Below are 23,449 nucleotides of genomic sequence, written 5' to 3' on the forward strand. Positions count from 1 at the left end.
TCCCCACTACAGGTTGCTTCCTCTCATACTGGGGTCTGAGTGACTTGTCCTTCCTTTTTAACCTTCCCCAACGTACTGTGCTTTCCCTGAGGAAGAAGCTGTTAATTCTGAAAGCTAGGAAGCATATCAAAGTCATTAACATAATGATTGTTATTGGAGAAAGACATATTTTTAAAAATATATCACAGGATTCATTTGTATTGTAAAAACAGTGGTTTGTAACATGCAAACAGTGCTACTTACGGGGAATACAGACAACACAATGTATGTCTAACTTTTGAATTTACAGTTTCCTCTTTAAGCAAGGAACAGAGAAAATAAATCCCCTAGATACTTGATCAAAGAAGGTCTTGTCTGAATTTTGTGTTCATGTGTGCTGTGAAACAAAAAAAGTGTATACAGGGTGTCTCAAACCTTTTGGGTCAAATTGAAGCAGGTGGTACAACCTATTGTATTGAGATAGGAAACCAGTGGTCAGAAATGCATATTTATTGTGTTATGGACATATGAAGTGTAACTACATAACAATAACATAGCTAACAGTAATTGTTCAAAATGACAACTATCAGCCTCAATGCATGCATGGCAACGGCACATGAAGTTCTGCTGTACTCTCTCAGTGATCTCTGGTGACTGTTGTGCCAGGAAACAAACAGCTTGGACCCTAGCAGACAAGTCTTCATCTGTTTCTACCGTGGTTTCATACACCAATGTTTTGATATAAAACCAGAGAAAAAATCCAGAGGTGTGAGATTTGGCAATCGTACTCGCTGTGGGACAGACCTCCCCTTCCCATCCAACAATGAGAGTATATGTTGTTCAGGTGCTCACAGACATTAACATCAAAGTGAGCTGGTGCACTGCTGTGTTGAAACCACTCCCTTTTGTGGACAACAAGAGGTACAGTCTCCAAGAACTGTGGCAGCACATTTTTCAGGAATCCTAAGTAACGGGGACCAGGTAGATGGGCAGGCAGCAAATAAGGTCCTCCTGTTGTTTGATCTTGGACAGTGCCTGTCCATATGTTAATAGAGAATCGTTGCTGGTGGCCACTGATTTGTTTGGCATTGGGGGTGTCCTCACTGTTGCATCTGTTGGAAACACCATTAGGGGTGAATGAGGCTTCATGTGTGAACAGTACAATCTTTAAAAAGTTTGTCATTACAGCACTGCTGCGGATAATCAGTTGACAGAAGTGAACTTGTGGCTCAAAGTCTATTGGTCCCAATGCTTGCACATGTTTCCAGAATGGGATTTTCACTCTGCAGCGGAGTGTGGCTGATATGAAACTTCCTGGCAGATTAAAACTGTGTGCCCGACCGAGACTCGAACTCGGGAACTTTGCCTTTTTCGGGCAAGTGCTCTACCATCTGAGATACCGAAGCACGACTCACACCCAGTCCTCACAGCTTTACTTCTGCCAGTATCTCGTCTCCTACCTTCCAAACTTTACAGAAGCTCTCCTGCGAGCACTTGCCCACGAAAGGCAAAGGTCCCGAGTTCGAGTCTCGGTCAGGCACACAGTTTTAATCTCCCAGGAAGTTTCTTGCACACGTTATTTATGATAGGGTTTTAATACCTGTTCCACCAGTACTCTCCACACTGTATCCTTTGAAGTGTGTATTTCATGGGCAAGTTGACAGGTAATTATTGCTAGGTGGTTTGCCACATGAGCCAACATCATCCCTTCAAAGTCTTGTGTTTGGATATGTCTTTTGTAGGAACCTTGGCCTGCTCCCTGTGATGTGAACAACCCCATGTCTCATAAGTTGGTAAACTTCTTTCAGTCAGGAAGGCACATGTTGGGAAAGTGTTATTAGTACATCCATTCTGCTTTATGGGCACAGCATCCTGCCACACTATGCATTAAGTCAGGGTTGTCACAAGTTATGGAAATCAGGGAATTTTAACTGTGTCAGGGAAATATCAGGGAAATTTGAAAAAAAAAAATGCTAGAAAAATGTTGTTTTTGTCTCAGTAGATGAAATGGTTTGTTTACAGAGATGTCATGCATTGTTGCTGGCTGGACACAGCTGAGTATATACTCCGCTTCCATGCTCCCTCATTCTTACTGCTTCTCCCCTTCCTACTGCTCCCCTCAGCTTGCAGTCAGTGCTGTCACCACTTCTTGCCACTAGCCTAGCAGCTGCCGATGAGAGGCAGGAAGGTGTGAGGAGTGGTTTGCTTGGATCTGATTCTCAGAGATTGTTGACACAGTGGCTGGAGGGGGCAGTCAAGCGTGCATGAGTTGTGCCTGAGTGATTGCGTGAATGTGTGTGTGCTCGTTTTCTGACAAAGGCTGTGGCCAAAACTTTAGTTGTGAGTGTGATTGCCTTTTCTACGAACCTGTCTGAAGCTCAGTGATCATCTTCATGGTGAGTTGCTACCTGTTCTCATTAGTACTGATTTTCAGAATATTTGCTCAAGTTATCTGTTGCATGGATTGATCACTGCAGTCTCATTTCATCAACATGGTGTCTGTGATACATGAATAGCTGGTCACATGAGTGGACTTCCACTATGGGCCAAACCCACAGGCCATTTTTGTGGGTATCTCTAACAGACTGGGCCTGCCAATCTGAAGCCCATCATTTTCCACTAACGTTCAAGCCCTGCCCATCGGATCTAGTGTCATGGATTTGGCTGCAGGCCGGGCTGTTTGTGTGTGGCATAATGCAGTGGATTTTCATGGTTTATCCAAGGATCCAGGACTACGGTGCTCCTTGGCAGGCCAGAGGCCATGTGCGATGGATTTCAGGAATTGCGACTGTCTCATCTCAAGTACATTGTACAGTTTTATAGACATTTTATTTATTCTAGTACATTTTGTCACTTCAAAAATAATTTATATGTTAGAAAATACGGATGATAAGAAGAAGAAAACTGTGGCAGTCGCTGGCAGTTTGTACACTATGTAGTCATATATTTCTCGAAAGAAAAATCACACATTATCTGTAAAATAATAGACATAACACAGTGGGTAATAACTAACAATAACGAACATAGTAGAACCAACATTTTATTGGTTGTCACCTATAGTGTTGGTTTACACAACTCTTCCCTGCCTTATACACTTCTTTCAAGAGGTTTACCTTTTTCTGAGGCTATTTCTGAAATCAGTGAAGGTACTTTAAATCTGTCTTGTGACTCTAAGGAAATGCATGTTTTTTTCACCAAATGTGTTTCATTTTATTCAAATAAAATAATAACAGTGGTCTTAATGAAACACATACACCATTTGGCTTGTCTTCTTCATCTAAAAACAGATCATTACAAAAGATGTTGATGTTAGTACTTTAGATTTTTGCTCACATGGGAGAGAAATACAGAAGTCCTTACTTTTTTGCCAATGTAGGTCATTATTTGCCCTTGAGATCTTAAGATTTGTCATAGAAAAATGCTAAAACTTGTCTGGAAACCAAGGAAATATCAGGGAATTTCACTTGAGGAAACTTGTGGCAACCCTGAAAATGCAAATCTACCAACTCTTGTGATGAATAACATTCCATCTTTGACTACATGTCATGCACCGTATGCAGTAACACATCACACCACTGACACATCGCAAACTGTCTGATGCAATGGACAACTGATACCAGGGACAGTGGTGTGCATGCGGCAAAGGTCAATGCACCAGTGTGATGCATGCGATTGCCACATGACACGAATGCCATGAGCTAAGTAGTGTATAGCATGACTTGTGATCAGGGGTGTGTGCTGTTTATCACCTGCTGCCTGTTCCAGTGTACAACATACACCAGGAATATATGTGAGAGTGCAGAAGAACTGCATGCACTGTTGCCATACATGCATTGAGACTGGCAGTTGTGACTTTGAACAATTACTATGAGCTACATTGTTGTCATGCGGTGAACAATGTATACATCCATAACACAATAAATATGTATTTCTGATCATTGGTTCCCTATTTCAAGATAGCTGCTTGTGGAACCACTATCACCCAAAAGGTTTGAGACACCATGTATCTTTGTAAATGTGTCTACATATACTGTGAATAAAACTATGTAACCATTGCTTGACACAGACCAATAGTATAACTGGTTTACAAAAAATTATGTAGACTGTTCAAACACCTCAAGATCAGCCCAGCTGAAAAGGTATCAAGTACTGAAATAAAAATCACATTCTGTGACTGAAGACAGTTTGTTTTCATTTTTACAAAAATAAATTTGCACTTCATCTTTTGTACAGAAGAGGTAAAATCTTTCTTGAATACTGGTAGAGGTAATGCTTGTAATGAGAAAGTAGAGAAGATTTTTGAGATGGTTGTTGCTTTTCTGTGTTGGATCCTTCCCGTGGCCCAATTTACTTTTGTCAACTATTGGACATTATATCTTGAATACAAAAATGAAATATGAAACTGAAAGTATGAACACAGTATAGTTGCTAACTTAGAAATGGAGTAATGTGATAAATGTGGGCTGTATATTATGCCATAGATAATGACCTGTTACTTCCCACTTTACTCAGTTATATCCTAGGGTATCTTATTTTGCACAACTCTCTACATTTACAAAAAGTATTCTTAATCCATTGAAGAGTTGTCAGAATGGTCTGTCTTACCAGTTCATGAGTTTAGTACAGGCTGTTCTTTAAGTGTTGTGAAATTCAAACTGTGCTTCTTTGTACGTATACTGTCTCACAGGACTTGTAGATAATAATGTGCAGTCATTCAGAAAAAAAGTAGCTTCCACATTCACTTCATGAATTGTATGGAAATATAAATTAACCTTGAAAAAACACCTCTTCAATCAAAGGACAGAAAACAGTGCACTAGTCTGCAGGTTTCATTTTTAGTAAGTTTGCAGGTGAGCTGAAAATTCTGTTGGTGAACCCCAGATTTTCAACACTAAATCGAAAGACTTTCTTGGGGCATTCTCCTTTAATTCTGCATAAGAGTTATGTTGAGTGGCTTCAAGCCTTGTGCTGTAACATTATATATTCTATACAATATCATAATCCTTTTGTGTGTTTCTTTAAAATTTTTTATAGTTTTTGCTTTTGGCTTTTAAATTTAGTATACAATTACTCATTTCATGATCAGATAGCTTTGGTTCACAGGGTGCCAAGGAACCTATGAATTAAAATTAAAATAGAGGGATGATATTGTAGTTTTTTTCCCAAGTGATGGGGTTTGTGATGTTTAGTTAAATGCATATATGAACAAAGCTACAAAATTTTTTCTAATGCAGGTATTTGAATGCCCTCATTGAACTCATATGACGAGGTTATACATATGAAGTTAAATGCACCAGCTGAAGGGAACATAGTCATTAAAGGCTTCATTTATAGTGAAAAATACTTATCAGGTTATTTCAGTTTCAGTGTTCGCAAAATATTCATTGCAAGTATGCTTCTTTTACATATATGTGACTGTAACATAAATATTCATACATATTTACTGTTTTATTTCCTTATAGGTGTTGTGTAATTGCTCACATTTTGAGGCATGATAACTTTTATTCTGTAGAGATCTAAAAATAATATGAAATTTGATTGTGTAGAACCAGTAGCCGACTATGTTCAAGGAGTTGTCGATACAGTTATAAAAATCCATGAAAATGAACCATTAGGAGACATATTGGCCTTCCTCACAGGCCAGGAAGAGGTGGAGAGAGCTGTGTCAGTTTTGAAAGAGCGTGCAGCTCATCTTAAATCTGACAAAGGTAACTGGAGATATAAATCAGTGAAATGATGCACTTAAATGTAGTGTACTCGTAGATTAAAAAAAATTTCATTGCCTTAATTTTTCAGGTAAACTTCTTATCCTGCCAATGTATGGCTCCCTACCCAATGGAGAGCAATTAAAAGTGTTTCGATTTACTCCTCGAGGTATGAGGAAGGTTGTAATATCAACTAATATAGCTGAGACATCTGTAACAATTCCAGGAATTGTGTATGGTAATTATTTATGTGCATTCTGCATCCATTTAGAATGTGTGATCTGACACACATACATTGAATTATAAATAATCAAATGTGTGGATTCTGTAAATTATTGGTGCCAGATTATCATAACTCTTCTGCATAATATTTAAACAAAGACAAAATCGTTTTTAATGTTAACGGAATTTTCCCCTCGAACTGACAAGCAGAAAATAAATGTAATGATTCTGTGTATGCGGTAATTCCATACATATGGCTGCACATGACCATGAAGATATTTCTTTGTATGCGTTGCAGTTGTGGACTGTGGTTTTGTGAAGTTGCGCTGGTTTAATCCAGAGAACCATGCAGACTCATTGGTTGTCGTGCCAGTGTCACAGGCATCAGCTGAGCAGCGGGCAGGCAGAGCAGGTCGAGTACGTGTAGGAAAAGTGTACAGGTGAGTTGCTTCAAACAACAGTTTTACGGAATATAAAAGCTGGGCTCAAGAGGATGACCCATATCACATAAAAACTACAGGCTAGTCTCGTTATCTGAAAGCATTAGACAACGTGAAGCTAAAGGAAAAAAATGGACTAGCACTGAATTTTTCACGTACCTAAATATTAGCTCAGTGTTCAGCTCACTTGCAACCATTTTTGGTTGTACACTACTAAACATGCTCTTACTATACTTAATGATGTTGATATGCTAAATTTGTAAGTGAATATGAATTAAAATATTAAACAATGGAAAATCCAGGATGGAATGTAACAATATTATGAAAAGAATAGTTCCTACCATATAGCAGAGATGCTGAGTTGCAGGGAGGCACAACAAAAAGACTGTCAGAAAATGAGCTTTTGGCAAATGAGGCCTTCATTGGAAACACACAGTGTGTGTGTATGTGTGTGTTTTTTTTGTCTATTTCTGATGAAGGCCTTGTTGGCTGAAAGCTCACTTGCTGACAGTCTTTTGTTGTGCCTATCTGGGACTCATCATCTCCGCTATAGGGTGAGTAGCAATTATCATTTTCATAACATTGTTGAAGTAAAATATTCTTTGAGAAAAGATATTAATGACAGAACCCTTTTGGTTATGTTACTGTCAACTACAGGGTATGGCAGAACCAACTAAGCAGTTTCTATCGATTACTGCTGGGGCTGTGGTGGGGGTAGGCAGTTGCACGTGGTCTGTCTTTGTTCACTGGTTGACCCCATTTCAGTAGCCAACATGGTTGAGAAAGAAATAAAAAAACATGGTTGAGAAAGAAATCAAAAAACATAATTCCAGCTTATTACATCAGCATAAACAGCCATTGGTTAAGGATTTTCAAATGTCAGCAGATATTTTAACTCCACCCAATTTTAACTCAGTCAATGTGAAATGTCAGCTATCTTTATTGCATCAAAATATTCGAGGACTGAGAAATAAAATTAATGAATTAACTATCTGCATAGATGAATTAGAGTCTTCAAACCCAGCTGACATAATCTGCCTCTCTGAACATCATGTGACCAGTGGTATAGAACTTTTAAGTGTTACAGGGTTTAGGTTAGCATCTCACTTTTGTAGATCAGAAATGGAGAAAGGAGGAGTTGCCACATTCATCAGGAACTGTCATAAATTTAAGAACATAGACATTCATAAATTTTGCCTAGAACAGCATATGGAAGCATGTGCAACAGAACTAGAATTTCACAAAAAATCCTTCATAATATTAAGTGTATATCGAGCACCTGCAGGTAACTTTAATCTGTTTGTAAACCACCTTGAAGCTGTACTGGCCCATTTAACAACCAAAAACAAAGAAATAGTGGTTGCTGGTGATTTCAGTGTAGATTTCCTTAAAGACTCTCCCAATAAGAACTTATTTGAGTTAGTAACACTATCATTCAACTTAATTCCCACTGTAAAGTTCCCCACTAGGATAGCCACTTGCTCACAAACAGTCATTGATAATATCTTTATAGAAAAGTCCAATGAACAAAATTATATTACAAAACCAATAGTCAATGGCCTCTCAGACCATGACATGCAGTTCCTTCTGTTAAATGTTAATACTGAACAGGATATAAAATCTGTTAAATCTGAGCTCAAGAGGGTAATCAGTAAGCCAAAAATTGATTATTTTAGGACACTCCTCAGAGACATTCACTGGACTGATGTTTACAGTGCTCATGGCATGAATGAAAAATATAACATTTTTGTTAATAAAGTGCTTACCTTATTCGAACACTGCTTTCCCCCAAAACTTACCAAGGTTAGAGCAAAGTCTACAAAGAAGCCATGGATTACTCGAGGAATAGGGATATCTTGTAAAACAAAAAGAAAACTGTATCTGTCAATCCGAAACATTTCCAATGTTGATGCTATAGCACATTATAAGAAATACTGCAAAATATTAAAGACTGTAATACGGATGTCAAAGCAAATATATTACAAGGAAAAGATAGTCATATCAGATAACAAAATAAAGACAATATGGGATATAGTGAAGGAGGAGACCAGTAGAACCAGACATGAAGAGGAACAAATAGCATTAAGAGTAAATGATACATTGGTGACAGATGTGTATAGTGTTGCAGAACTTTTTAACAAACATTTTATAACTGTTACTGAAAAGATGAGGTTGTCAGGTTCGGTAGTTGCTGCTATGGATTACCTTAGACCAGACATATCAAGTAACTTCCATAATATGAATTTGACCCTCACTACCCCAACAGAAATAATGTCCATCATAAAATCTTTAAAATCAAAAACATCTGGTAGGTATGATGAAATATCAACAAAGTTAATTAAAGAATGTGATTCTGAGCTAAGTAACATATTAAGCTATCTGTGTAACCAGTCGTTTATCAGTGGAATATTTCCTGAGTTGCTGAAATATGCTGAAGTTAAGCCACTGTTTAAGAAGGGAGATAAAGAAATAGCATCAAATTTCCGTCCAATTTCACTGTTGCCAGCATTCGCAAAAATTTTCGAAAAAGAAATGTACAGTTGTCTGAATAACCATCTTATCTCAAATAACATACTGTCAAAGTCACAGTTTGGATTTCTAAAAGGTTCTGATATTGAGAAGGCTATCTACACTTACAGTGAAAATGTGCTTAATTCATTAGACAAAAAATTGCAGGCAACTGGTATATTTTGTGATCTGTCAAAGGCATTTGACTGTGTAAATCACAATATCCTTTTAAGTAAACTAGAATATTATAGTGTAACGGGAAATGCTGCAAAATGGTTCAAATCTTATATCTCTGGCAGGAAACAAAGGGTGTTATTAGGAAAGAGACATGTATCAAGCTATCAGGCATCATCCAACTGGGAAATAATTACATGTGGGGTCCCACAAGGTTCCATTTGGGGCCCTTACTTTTTCTTGTGTATATCAATGACCTTTCATCATCAACATTACCAGATGCCAAGTTTGTTTTGTTTGCCGATGATACAAACATCGCAATAAATAGCAAATCAAGTGTAGTCTTAAAAAGATCAGCCAATAAAATATTTGTGGACATTAATCACTGGTTCCTAGCCAATTCTTTGTCACTAAACTTTGAAAAAACACACTACATGCAGTTCAGAACTTGTAAGGGGTGTCCCAAGAGTATATGTCTAACATATGATGACAAGAAGATAAAAGAAGTGGACAGTGTTAAATTTTTGGGATTACAGCTTGATAATAAATTCAACTGGGAGGCGCACACCACAGAACTGCTGAAGCGTCTTAACAAATCTCTGTTTGCAATGCGAATTTTGTCAGACATAGGGGATATAAAAATGAAAAAGCTGGCATACTATGCTTACTTTCATTCCATAATGTCATATGGGATTATTTTTTGGGGTAATTCATCAAGCCAAGCTAAAGTTTTCCGGGCACAAAAACGTGCAGTAAGAGTTATATGTGGTGTGAACTCAAGAACATCCTGCAGAAGCCTGTTTAGGGAACTAGGGATACTAACTACTGCTTCCCAATATATTTATTCCTTAATGAAATTTGTCATTAAAAATATATCACTTTTTCAAACCAACAGCTCAATTCATCGAATCAATACTAGAAATAAGAATAATCTTCACAAGGATTTAAAGTCACTTAGTCTTGTACAAAAAGGTGTGCATTATTCAGGAACACACATTTTCAATAACTTGCCAGCAGTCATAAAAAGCTTAACAACCAATGAAATTCAGTTTAAGAGAAGCCTAAAGGATTTATTGGTGGCCAACTCCTTCTACTCCATTGATGAATTTCTTAGTAAAACCAACTGATTTGTATATAAGTACAACATAACTTCTGCACAATTTCAGTGCAGTAATGTGTTCATTGAAAATTTGTGTGTGTGTAAGTATAATCTAACTTCTGCACCATTTCAGTCCAGTAATGTGTTCATTGTAAATAAGTATTACAGTAGTTGTATTACATGTTTATTACCTTATAAATAAATAAAAAACCTTTTTATTTTAAATTCAGTGCATTAGTATTTGTAAAACGACTCTTAGTGTTCATTAAAAAATGACGATCATTCCACTTGGGACCTGTGGAATGGTACATTAGCTTACTTGTTTTAGTTGTAAATATTTGTCGTGTATTGTTGTTTTTCTGACATGTTCCACATCCTGGAGGACCTCCTCACTACGGATCAATTGGAATGAAAGTAAATCTAATCTAATCTAATCTAATCTGGACTGGTGCACGTTGTGGTTTTGCCGTTTGCACTCATTAAGAAAACAACAGATCTGTGATCACTACACAATGTGCTTTTTGGCAACAGTTCAGCATTCCACACAACAATGCCATTCCCCAGTTGGAGGAAACTGGTAGCACACTAAGAATAGATACACATGGCTGACGCAGTTCCATCAGAATGCCGGAAAATGTGCATCAGGTGAGAATAGCAGTTTAATAATCTCTGCAACATTCTGCTTGACGACGTGCTGTTGCATTGGGGATTTCGGGCCACAGTTTGAGAAGGATTCTGCAATGCGATTTGAAGTTCTGCCCTTTCAAAATAATGATTGCTCAAGAATTACACCCAGCAGACTATGCCAACCATCAAAATATGTGTGAGCAAATGCTTGCTCAGATCCCTCAGAATGCAGCTTTCTCCAGTAGCAACGAGGCACATTTTCATCTTAGTGGGTGCGTGAATAAGCAAAACTTTTGTTACTGGGCTGAAAATAACCCCCGAATTATTCATGAAAGGCTGCAACATACTCCTAAAGAGACAGTGTGGTGTGCTATACCACAATTTGGTGTGCTAGGCCATTACTTTTTTGAGGAGGAAGGAGTGACCATGATGGTGAATTCCACACGTTATGTTTCAATGTTGCAAAATTTTCTGCAACCCAGAATGGATGAGATTGTTGAAGAACATGGACTGGGAGACTTGTGGTTCCAACAGGATGGAGCTACTGCTCACGCATCTCGAATTTCACTTGATGTTTTGAGAGAAAAGTTTCCAGGACGCCTCGTCTCTTAGAGGAGTGATGTTGGGTGGCCTGCATGGTCATTAGACATGAGCATTTGTGACTACTTTCTCTGAGGATATCTGAAGGAAAAGGTTTTCAAAAGCCGCCCTCACACCCTACTCGAGTTAAAAGAGTGGATTATTGACGAAGTGAATGCTATATCCCACTATATGTATGCAAAAGCTGCTCGAAACTTCAGGGATCATGTACAACAATGTATTGATGCTAACGGCTGGCATCTTGAGGACATTATTTTCAAAACTAAATGAATGTAAAATTGTGTATTGTGCTAATTTAGAAAATAAAAACATTTTTTCTCTATACACCCAGATTTACTTTTTATTGCTCCTTAAAACTGCTTAATTGGTTCTGCCGCACCCTGTATTTAATTTGCAGTCAGTTAAGTAAACAAATCTTTACATCAAAGTGTTCCATTACTTTTTACAGGCTGTACACAGAAGAGGCCTTCAAAGATCTTGTAGAAGCCACTCCACCTGAAATGCAACGAACAGATTTATCTATGGCAATTCTGCAGTTGAAAGCTCTTGGAATTGACAATGTGCTACGATTCAACTTTCCTTCCCCTCCACCAGCCAAGAATCTTCTTTCTGGTCTTGAATTGTTGTATGCTCTTGGAGCATTAGACAGAGATGGGCAGCTGACAAAACCACTTGGTGTAACAATGGCAGAGTTTCCAATTGAACCTCTCTTTTCAAAATGTTTAATTATTTCTGGTAAGTTATATACATTTTCATGTTTTTTGAAGCATGGTAATAAGCTATATAAGAATAGTAATTGTTGAATGTGTAAGAACAGAGTATGAGTCTGGATAAATGTAAGCAATTTAACTTGATTTTATACTCTGCCTTAGGTGAATTTGGCTGCTCAGAGGAAATGCTGTCAATAATTGCAATGCTGCAGGTTCAAAATGTTTTTACCAAGCCTAGCATTGGCCAGCTTGCAATTAAGGCTCGCATTGCAAAGAGAAAATTTGAAGTTTCAGAAGGTGATCTTTTGACATACCTAAATGTTTACAATTCCTTCATAAAGCATGAGATGTCTCGAGAATGGTGCCATACAAACTTTCTCAACTATAAAGGGCTGCGTAGAGCATCTGAAATTAGACAGCAAATGAGCAAACTTCTACACCACTTCAGTATTCCTATTACATCTTGTGAAGGTATGTATGAACTTCTTTAATGCTTGATCAGTTTTATCAAATGTGATGGGTGGTGATTGCTTGCATCAGTCCTCCACACTTCATTAGAATTTTCCAGTTTTGACAGGAAACAGAAGATAATCATGTCAGTCATCAAAAGGCACAACTACAACCAGTTCTGCTGCTTCTTTTCAATATAACCTTGACCATCACTGTAATGACCAAAGTGTGCTAGTAAAATTTAGGACTCTTCATGAGGAGAAGCAAGGATCAACTCCAATATGGCTATTCTGATTAATGATGGGGAAAATACTTTTCTCAGTGAAGTTGTAGTTGCTTCATTTCCACAGTCTTTTTAACATTGAGCTGTTGCTACAATGACTTTTTGGAGACAGATTTTTTATCCATGAAAAAAATGCCATAATAGGAATGAGCTAATCTCTAATATGCTGTTCAAGTTAATCTTGTGCATTCTGGTCTGAATGGATCTAGATTTAGTGATCTTTTAATTTAGTTTTTTATATACCAGTAAATCAATAAATTTGTAAGATCAGGATAACCACAGCAAAGACTTGCAGAACTGAAAATTTTGTCTGGAGATTGGAGAGCCCATATATATATATATATATATATGTATATATATATATATATATATATAAAAATTAATGATATGGTTATAATAGAAGGAAACATTCCACGAAGGAAAAATATACCTAAAAACAAAGATGATGTGACTTACCATCATCTTTGTTTTTAGGTATATATATATAAAAAGAAAGATGATGAGACTTACCAAACAAAAGCGCTGGCAGGTCGATAGACGCACAAACAAACACAAACATACACACAAAATTCAAGCTTTCGCAACAAACGGTTGCTTCGTCAGGAAAGAGGGAAGGAGAGGGAAAGACGAAAGGATGTGGGTTTTAAGGGAGCGGGTAAGGAGTCATTCCAATCCCGGGAGCGGAAAAACTTACCTTAGGGGGAAAAAAGGACAGGTATACACTCGCACACACACACATATCCATCCACATATACACAGACACAAGCAGACATTTGTAAAGGCAAAGAGTTTGGGCAGAGATGTCAGTCGAGGCGGAAGTACAGAGGCAAAGATGTTGTTGAAAGACAGGTGAGGTATGAGCGGCGGCAAATTGAAATTAGAAATTAGCGGAGATTGAGGCCTGGCGGATAGCGAGAAGAGAGGATATGCTGAAGGGCAAGTTCCCATCTCCGGAGTTCTGACAGGTTGGTGTTAGTGGGGAGCATCCAGATAACCCGGACGGTGTAACACTGTGCCAAGATGTGCTGGCCATGCACCAAGGCATGTTTAGCCACAGGGTGATCTTCATTACCAACAAACACTGTCTGCCTGTGTCCATTCATGCGAATGGACAGTTTGTTGCTGGTCATTCCCACATAGAAGGCTTCACAGTGTAGGCAGGTCAGTTGGTAAATCACGTGGGTGCTTTCACACGTGGCTCTGCCTTTGATCGTGTACACCTTCCGGGTTACAGGACTGGAGTAGGTGGTGGTGGGAGGGTGCATGAGACAGGTGTCCTACACCCGTACTCTCTGCTGGAAATATCACTTTGCCACGAAGAAAAATGATCCTAATCCTACTCCTAATGATCCAACTCCCCAAGACACTATCCAAATTGAACCCTGCCTGGAACAGTTCCGTCCTCCGTCACAGCGGGACCCACCTCCTCTTCCTCAAAATCACCCTCTCCTAACCTTCCAGGAATTTCTGACTTCCAGCCTTGCCTCTCAATCCTTCTTAAAAAACCTTAATCCTACTCCCAACATCACCACTGCTGAAGCCCAGGCTATCAGTGATCTGAAGGCTGACCAATCCATCGTCATTCTTCCGGCGGACAAGGGTTCCACGACTGTGGTAGTTGGTCGTCGGGAGTATGTGGCTGAGGGACTGCGTCAGCTTTCAGACAACACTACGTACAAAGTTTGCCAAGGTAATCCCATTCCTGATGTCCAGGTGGAGCTTCAAGGAATCCTCAGAACCTTAGGCCCCCTACGAAACCTTTCACCTGACTCCATCAACCTCCTGACCCCACCAACACCCCACACCCCTACCTTCTACCTTCTTCCTAAAATTCACAAACCCAATCATCCCGGCCGTCCCATTGTAGCTGGTTACCAAGCCTCCACAGAACGTATCTCTGCCTACGTAGATCAACACCTTCAACCCATTACATGCAGTCTCCCATCCTTCATCAAAGACACCAACCACTTTCTCGAACACCTGGAATCCTTACCCAATCTGTTACCCCCAGAAACCATCCTTGTAACCATTGATGCCACTTCCTTATACACAAATATTCTGCACGTCCAGGGCCTCGCTGCGATGGAGCACTTCCTTTTACGCCGATCACCTGCCACCCTACCTAAAACCTCTTTCCTCATTACCGTAGCCAGCTTCATCCTGACCCACAACTTCTTCACTTTCGAAGGCCAGACATACCAACAACTAAAGGGAACAGCCATGGGTACCAGGATGGCCCCCTAATACGCCAACCTATTTATGGGTCACTTAGAGGAAGCCTTCTTGGTTACCCAAGCCTGCCAACCCAAAGTTTGGTACAGATTTATTGATGACATTTTCATGATCTGGACTCACAGTGAAGAAGAACTCCAGAATTTCCTCTCCAACCTCAACTCCTTTGGTTCCATCAGATTCACCTGGTCCTACTCCAAATCCCATGCCACTTTCCTTGACGTTGACCTCCACCTGTCCAATGGCCAGCTTCACACGTCCATCCACATCAAACCCACCAACAAGCAACAGTACCTCCATTATGACAGCTGCCACCCATTCCACATCAAACGGTTCCTTCCCTAGAGCCTAGGTCTTCGTGGCAAACGAATCTGCTCCAGTACGGAATCCTTGAACCATTACACCAACAACCTGAAAACAGCTTTCGCATCCCGTAACTACCCTCCCGACCTGGTACAGAAGCAAATAACCAGAGCCACTTCCTCATCTCCTCAAACCCGGAACCTCCCACAGAAGAACCCCAAAAGTGCCCCACTTGTGACAGGATACTTTCCGGGACTGGATCAGATTCTGAATGTGGCTCTCCAGCAGGGATACGAATTCCTAAAATCCTGCCCTGAAATGAGATCCATCGTTCATGAAATCCTCCCCACTCCACCTAGAGTGTCTTTCCGCCGTCCACCTAACCTTCGTAAACTCTAAGTTCATCCCTATGAAATCCCCAAACCACCTTCCCTACCCTCTGGCTCCTACCCTTGTAATCGCCCCCGGTGTAAAACCTGTCCCATGCACCCTCCCACCACCACCACCTACTCCAGTCCTGTAACCCGGAAGGTGAACACGATCAAAGGCAGAGCCACGTGTGAAAGCACCCACGTGATTTACCAACTGACCTGCCTACACTGTGAAGCCTTCTATGTGGGAATGACCAGCAACAAACTGTCCATTCGCATGAATGGACACAGGCAGACAGTGTTTGTTGGTAATGAAGATCACCCTGTGGCTAAACATGCCTTGGTGCATGGCCAGCACATCTTGGCACAGTGTTACACCGTCCGGGTTATCTGGATGCTCCCCACTAACACCAACCTGTCAGAACTCCGGAGATGGGAACTTGCCCTTCAGCATATCCTCTCTTCTCGCTATCCGCCAGGCCTCAATCTCCGCTAATTTCTAATTTCAATTTGCCGCCGCTCATACCTCACCTGTCTTTCAACAACATCTTTGCCTCTGTACTTCCGCCTCGACTGACATCTCTGCCCAAACTCTTTGCCTTTACAAATGTGTGCTTGTGTTTGTGTGTACGCGGATGGATCTGTGTGTGTATGCGAGTGTATACCTGTCCTTTTTTCCCCCTAGGGTAAGTTTTTCCACTCCCGGGATTGTAATGACTCCTTACCCTCTCCCTTAAAACCCACATCCTTTCGTCTTTCCCTCTCCTTCCCCCTTTCCTGACGAAGCAACTGTTTGTTGCGAAGGCTTGAACTTTGTGTGTATGTTTGTGTTTGTATGTGTGTCTATCGACCTGCCATATATATATATATATATATATATATACACACACAAACAAACACAAACATACACACAAAATTCTAGCTTTCGCAACAAACGGTTGCTTCGTCAGGAAAGAGGGAAGGAGAGGGAAAGACGAAAGGATGTGGGTTTTAAGGGAGAGGGTAAGGAGTCATTCCAATCCCGGGAACGGAAAGACTTACCTTAGGGGGAAAAAGGACAGGTATACACTCGCACACACGCACATATCCATCCGCATAACGAGAAAGTGCTGGTAGGTAGACACAATAAAAAACACACAAACACACACACAAATTTCAAGCTTTTGCAACCCAAGGTTGCTTCATCAGGAAAGAGGGGAGGAGAGGGAAAGACGAAAGGATGTGGGTTTTAAGGGAGAGGGTAAGGAGTCATTCCAGTCCCGGGAGCGGAAAGACTTACGTTATGGGGTTAGGGGAAAAAAAAGGGACAGGTATACACTCGCACACAAACACACACACATATCCATCTGCTCATATACAGACCCCCCCATGAACCATGGACCTTGCCGTTGGTGGGGAGGCTTGCGTGCCTCAGCGATACAGATGGCCGTACCGTAGGTGCAACCACAACAGAGGGGTATCTGTTGAGACGCCAGACAAACATGTGGTTCCTGAAGAGGGGCAGTAGCCTTTTCAGTAGTTGCAAGGGCAACAGTTTGGGTGATTGACTGATCTGGCCTTGTAACAATAACCAAAACGGCCTTGCTGTGCTGGTACTGCGAACGGCTGAAAGCAATGGGAAACTACGGCCGTAATTTTTTCCCGAGGACATGCAGCTCTACTGTATGATTAAATGATGATGGCGTCCTCTTGGGTAAAATATTCCGGAGGTAAAATAGCCCCCCATTCGGATCTCCGGGCGGGGACTACTCAAGAGGACGTCGTTATCAGGAGAAAGAAAACTGGCGTTCTACGGATCGGAGCGTGGAATGTCAGATCCCTTAATCGGGCAGGTAGGTTACAAAATTTAAAAAGGGAAATGGATAGGTTAAAGTTAGATATAGTGGGAATTAGTGAAGTTCGGTGGCAGGAGGAACAAGACTTTTGGTCAGGTGATTACAGGGTTATAAATACAAAATCAAATAGGGGTAATGCAGGAGTAGGTTTAATAATGAATAAAAAAATAGGAGTGCGGGTTAGCTACTACAAACAGCATAGTGAACGCATTATTGTGGCCAAGATAGACACTAAGCCCATGCCTACTACAGTAGTACAAGTTTATATGCCAACTACCTCTGCAGATGATGAAGAAATAGATGAAATGTATGACGAGATAAAAGAAATTATTCAGGTAGTGAAGGGAGACGAAAATTTAATAGTCATGGGTGACTGGAATTCGTCAGTAGGAAAAGGGAGAGAAGGAAACATAGTAGGTGAATATGGATTGGGGGGAAGGAATGAAAGAGGAAGCCGCCTTGTAGAATTTTGCACAGAGCATAACTTAATCATAGCCAACACTTGGTTCAAGAATCATAAAAGAAGGTTGTATACCTGGAAGAATCCTGGAGATACTAAAAGGTATCAGATAGATTATATAATGGTAAGACAGAGATTTAGGAACCAGGTTTTAAATTGTAAGACATTTCCTGGGGCAGATGTGGATTCTGACCACAATCTATTGGTTATGAACTGCAGATTGAAACTGAAGAAACTGCAAAAAGGTGGGAATTTAAGGAGATGGGACCTGGATAAACTGAAAGAACCAGAGGTTGTAGAGAGTTTCAGGGAGAGCATAAGGGAACAATTGACAGAAATGGGGGAAAGAAATACAGTAGAAGAAGAATGGGTAGCTCTGAGGGATGAAGTAGTGAAGGCAGCAGAGGATCAAGTAGGTAAAAAGACGAGGGCTAATAGAAATCCTTGGGTAACAGAAGAAATATTGAATTTAATTGATGAAAGGAGAAAATATAAAAATGCAGTAAATGAAGCAGGCAAAAAGGAATACAAACGTCTCAAAAATGAGATCAACAGGAAGTGCAAAATGGCTAAGCAGGGATGGCTAGAGGACAAATGTAAGGATGTAGAGGCTTGTCTCACTAGGGGTAAGATAGATACTGCCTACAGGAAAATTAAAGAGACCTTTGGAGAGAAGAGAACCACTTGTATGAATATCAAGAGCTCAGATGGCAACCCAGTTCTAAGCAAAGAAGGGAAAGCAGAAAGGTGGAAGGAGTATATAGAGGGTTTATACAAGGGCGATGTACTTGAGGACAATATTATGGAAATGGAAGAGGATGTAGATGAAGACGAAATGGGAGATAAGATACTGCGTGAAGAGTTTGATAGAGCACTGAAAGACCTGAGTCGAAACAAGGCCCCGGGAGTAGACAACATTCCATTTGAACTACTGATGGCCTCGGGAGAGCCAGTCATGGAAAAACTCTACCATCTGGTGAGCACGATGTATGAGACAGGCGAAATACCCTCAGACTTCAAGAAGAATATAATAATTCCAATCCGAAAGAAAGCAGGTGTTGACAGATGTGAAAATTACCAAACTATCAGTTTAATAAGTCACAGCTGCAAAATACTAACGCGAATTCTTTACAGACGAATGGAAAAACTGGTAGAAGCCGACCTCGGGGAAGATCAGTTTGGATTCCGTAGAAATGTTGGAACACGTGAGGCAATACTGACCTTACGACTTTCTTAGAAGAAAGATTAAGAAAAGGCAAACCTACGTTTCTAGCATTTGTAGACTTAGACAAAGCTTTTGACAATGTTAACTGGAATACTCTCTTTCAAATTCTGAAGGTGGCAGGGGTAAAATACAGGGAGCGAAAGGCTATTTACAGTTTGTACAGAAACCAGATGGCAGTTATAAGAGTCGAGGGGCATGAAAGGGAAGCAGTGGTTGGGAAAGGAGTAAGACAGGGTTGTAGCCTCTCCCCGATGTTATTCAATCTGTATATTGAGCAAGCAGTAAAGGAAACAAAAGAAAAATTCAGAGTAGGTATTAAAATCCATGGAGAAGAAGTAAAAACTTTGAGGTTCGCCGATGACATTGTAATTCTGTCAGAGACAGCAAAGGACTTGGAAGAGCAGTTGAACGGAATGGACAGTGTCTTGAAAGGAGGATATACGATGAACATCAACAAAAGCAAAACGAGGATAATGGAATGTAGTCAAATTAAGTCGGGTGATGCTGAGGGAATTAGATTAGGAAATGAGACACTTAAAGTAGTAAAGGAGTTTTGCTATTTAGGGAGTAAAATAACCGATGATGGTCGAAGTAGAGAGGATATAAAATGTAGACTGGCAGTGGCAAGGAAAGCGTTTCTCAAGAAGAGGAATTTGTTAACATCGAGTATAGATTTAAGTGTCAGAAAGTCGTTTCTGAAAGTATTTGTATGGAGTGTAGCCATGTATGGAAGTGAAACATGGACGATAACTAGTTTGGACAAGAAGAGAATAGAAGCTTTCGAAAATTGGTGCTACAGAAGAATGCTGAAGATAAGGTGGGTAGATCACGTAACTAATGAGGAGGTATTGAATAGGATTGGGGAGAAGAGAAGTTTGTGGCACAACTTGACTAGAAGAAGGGATCGGTTGGTAGGACATGTTTTGAGGCATCAAGGGATCACAAATTTAGCATTGGAGGGCAGTGTGGAGGGTAAAAATCGTAGAGGGAGACCAAGATATGAATACACTAAGCAGATTCAGAAGGATGTAGGTTGCAGTAGATACTGGGAGATGAAGAAGCTTGCACAGGATAGAGTAGCATGGAGAGCTGCATCAAACCAGTCTCAGGACTGAAGACCACAACAACAACAACATATACAGACACATCTGTGTGCGAGTGTATACCTGTCCTTTTTTCCCCCTAATGCAAGTCTTTCCGCTCCCGGGATTGGAATGACTCCTTACCCTCTGCCTTAAAACCCACATCTTTTCGTTTTTCCCTCTCCTTCCCTCTTTCCTGATGAAGCAACCTTGGGTTGCGAAAGCTTGAAATTTGTGTGTGTGTTTGTGTGTTTTTTATTGTGTGTATCTACCAGCACTTTCTCGTTTGGTAAGTCACAGCATCTTTGTTTTTTATATATATATTTTCCCACGTGGAATGTTTCCCTCTATATATTAAAAGAAAAACAGTCTTTGGTGACAAGGTACCTTTCTGACACTGTAGTGATGCTTCATTACAGTTAACAGTAATAGCAGTTACACATAAATCAGTCAGATTATATGACTGTCAGCTCACTATGGCAGGGAGAATACTAATCCCAGATGTCATACAAAATTTATAAATTACTTGCTGGTAATACAGAAAAATCGCCTGCTCGATGTTTAAGCAATTTTTCTCGTGCGACTGTTGTGGCCTGAGGAATGAGTATCTTGGTAACACTTAGGCTTACCATATGTTCATGTAATGCTGTTATTAGTATTTATTGGAAGTAGATGGATAAAAGACAAGCTGTTATTAAATAGCAAGTAATGGAATGAACATTCAAATCTTACTCAAGAATGTCAGTCACATAGCATTGTTTTCTCTGTAATACATAGTATCACAGAAGAAGCTGAGTAGCACAGTCACTGTGGTGTAGTTGTTATGATACTAGATTGTTGCATGGAGGGTCGTGAGTTCAAACCTCACCTGAACTGTAAAATTTTAATTTCTGTAGTTGCTTCAAGTACATTGTAGAAGTATCCACAAATGTCAAGAATCATTGTACTGGAATGTTCTGTAACTGTATATATACCGTATGCATTCTGGCCGGAGGCAGTTCTCTCTATGCTCTTGTATGTGCAAGTGCTGAATAAACCTTCATTAAGTGAAGTTAGTGTTCTTCATTCATCTGATTACACCTTCTTCTACGTGACATTATTCTGGCGGAGACGCCGGGTATTGGAACTTGTGATAGCGCACATTATTGACAACACAGTGGCTCCCATCAGGCCCTGACAGAGTCGCCGTTTACGTGGCGAGAAACCCGAGTTTGAGCCATCCTTCCAGGTTCTCTAGTGATCACCCACAGAAATACACACAGATGCCAGTGGGTATGAGTGCGGTGCTGTTCTGGTGCAAATTTCAGATGGAAAAGAGAAAGTTATAGCCTATACTTCTAGGACACTTACAGAAGCCGAGAGAAACTACTCAACTACAGAAAGAGAATGTCTCGCTGTGATCTTGGCCATGTGCAAATTTCGACAGTATCTCTATGGAAGGTCATTCACAGTTGTTACAGACCATCATTCACTTTGTTGGTTGGCAGGTCTTAAGGATCCAACAGGACAACTCGCCAGGTGGACACTATGTCTTCAAGAGTATGACATTACCATAGTGTACAAAAGTGGAAGAAAACACCAAGATGCCGACTGTCTGTCAAGAAACCCTGTACAAGACCATCAAGATTTTGATGAAGATAGTGACTGTCTCGCTGCATTCCTGGATCTGTCTGCTGAGGAGAAGAAGATATCTCAACTTATGCTTGCCTTAAATCGGTCATAGGATGTGAAAGGACAATTTAAGGTAGTTAATGGATTACTTGGCAAGAAAAACTTTGATCCATTTGGAATGAGGTGGCAACCAGTGATTCCTAAACACATGCACATAGATGTTGTACAGAAATTCCATGACACACCTGAGGCCAGACATTTAGGATTTATTAAGACAAACGATAGGATCCGCAAGAGATTTTTCTGGCCAGGTTTATTTAGGAGTGTCTGTCCCTATGTATCACACCATCAAGAGTACCAGAGGAGAAAGGCAGTTCCTCAGAAACCACCTGGCTGACTCATACCAATTCCACCAGCTGAAACGCCTCTCCAGTTTGTTGGGATTGACCTCCTGGGACAATGTCTGACATATGCTAGTGGCAATAGATGGATTATTGTTTGCACTGATTATCTGACACTCTATGTCATTACAAAAGCCGTGAAAACAGCAGAAGCATCTGAGGGAGCCAAATTCATTGTGGAAGACATTGTATTAAAACATGGTGACCCAAGGTTGTTAATTATGGATCGAGGGAAAGTTTTTCAATTGAATCTTGTGACAGAGAGAAACCGTCGGTGCTACGTTATTCACCAGATGACGACTGCCTACCATCCGCAAACTAACAGGCTTACTGAATGCTTTAATAAGACCTTGGCCGACATGCTATCAGTGTTCGTCAATGTTGAGCAGAGCAATTGGGACATGGTGCTACCTTTCATGATGTTTACCTACAACACTGCCAAAAAAGACACCACAGGATTTATGCCATTTTTCCTGGTGCATGGGCGTGAGGCGACTACGACAATGGACACTGTGTTTCCGTTACCTCCTGATGACGTGGACAATGGCGACATTGGCCAGGTGTTAACCAGAGCTGAGGAAGCTCGGCAGTTAGCTTGACTCCGCATGTTGCAGGCTCAAGAAAACAATCGCTGAAGGTATGACGTGAGCCACTGCCCTGTTGTCTACCAGCCGGGTGACCTCATCTAGACCTTCACTCCCGTTTGGAAGGTTGGTATCTCTGAGAAGCTCGTCAGGCGCTACTTTGGACCTTATAAGATTGTAAGACAGTTGTCTGATGTTACTTATGAAGTTGAAGATTTCAATCCCAACACAAGACAACGAAAGATCAGAGATACAGTCCACGTCCTTCGAATGAAGCCATACAAAGATCCTGCCACGCAGGGTAAATTCAAAGCTCCAGCGACAGGCAACAGGCGGAAAGGTGATGAAGCGTGTAGCATCAAAATAAGTTCTAAGAAGATCACTGCCAGGGCGAGCATCAGTTAATCTGGAGTCAGAGTATGTAGGACTGATGACTCGTTCCCAGACTAGGAGGATGTAACACTGAGATGCTGTTCTCTTAAGGAGGGAGAAATGGCCCAGAAGAAGCTGAGTAATACCGTGGTGTTGTGGTTATGATACTAAACTGT

At 40.5% G+C, this 23,449-nt stretch overlaps 1 protein-coding gene across 6 annotated transcripts in view; it reads left to right on the forward strand.

Moving 5' to 3' along the window:
* The window catches only part of LOC126088602 (probable ATP-dependent RNA helicase DHX35), a 221,854-nt gene that overhangs the window by 169,750 nt on the left and 28,655 nt on the right, over nucleotides 1–23,449 (forward strand). For all 6 annotated transcript variants that reach the window (XM_049906812.1, XM_049906810.1, XM_049906808.1 and 3 more), the window contains 5 exons: nucleotides 5,526–5,687; nucleotides 5,776–5,922; nucleotides 6,205–6,346; nucleotides 11,803–12,089; nucleotides 12,227–12,535. In XM_049906812.1, coding sequence (XP_049762769.1) covers nucleotides 5,526–5,687; nucleotides 5,776–5,922; nucleotides 6,205–6,346; nucleotides 11,803–12,089; nucleotides 12,227–12,535 — 1,047 coding nt within the window. The remainder of the gene's footprint in view (nucleotides 1–5,525; nucleotides 5,688–5,775; nucleotides 5,923–6,204; nucleotides 6,347–11,802; nucleotides 12,090–12,226; nucleotides 12,536–23,449) is intronic.

This window comes from Schistocerca cancellata, chromosome 6 (assembly GCF_023864275.1).
Source record: "Schistocerca cancellata isolate TAMUIC-IGC-003103 chromosome 6, iqSchCanc2.1, whole genome shotgun sequence".
Taxonomy (NCBI): domain Eukaryota; kingdom Metazoa; phylum Arthropoda; class Insecta; order Orthoptera; family Acrididae; genus Schistocerca; species Schistocerca cancellata.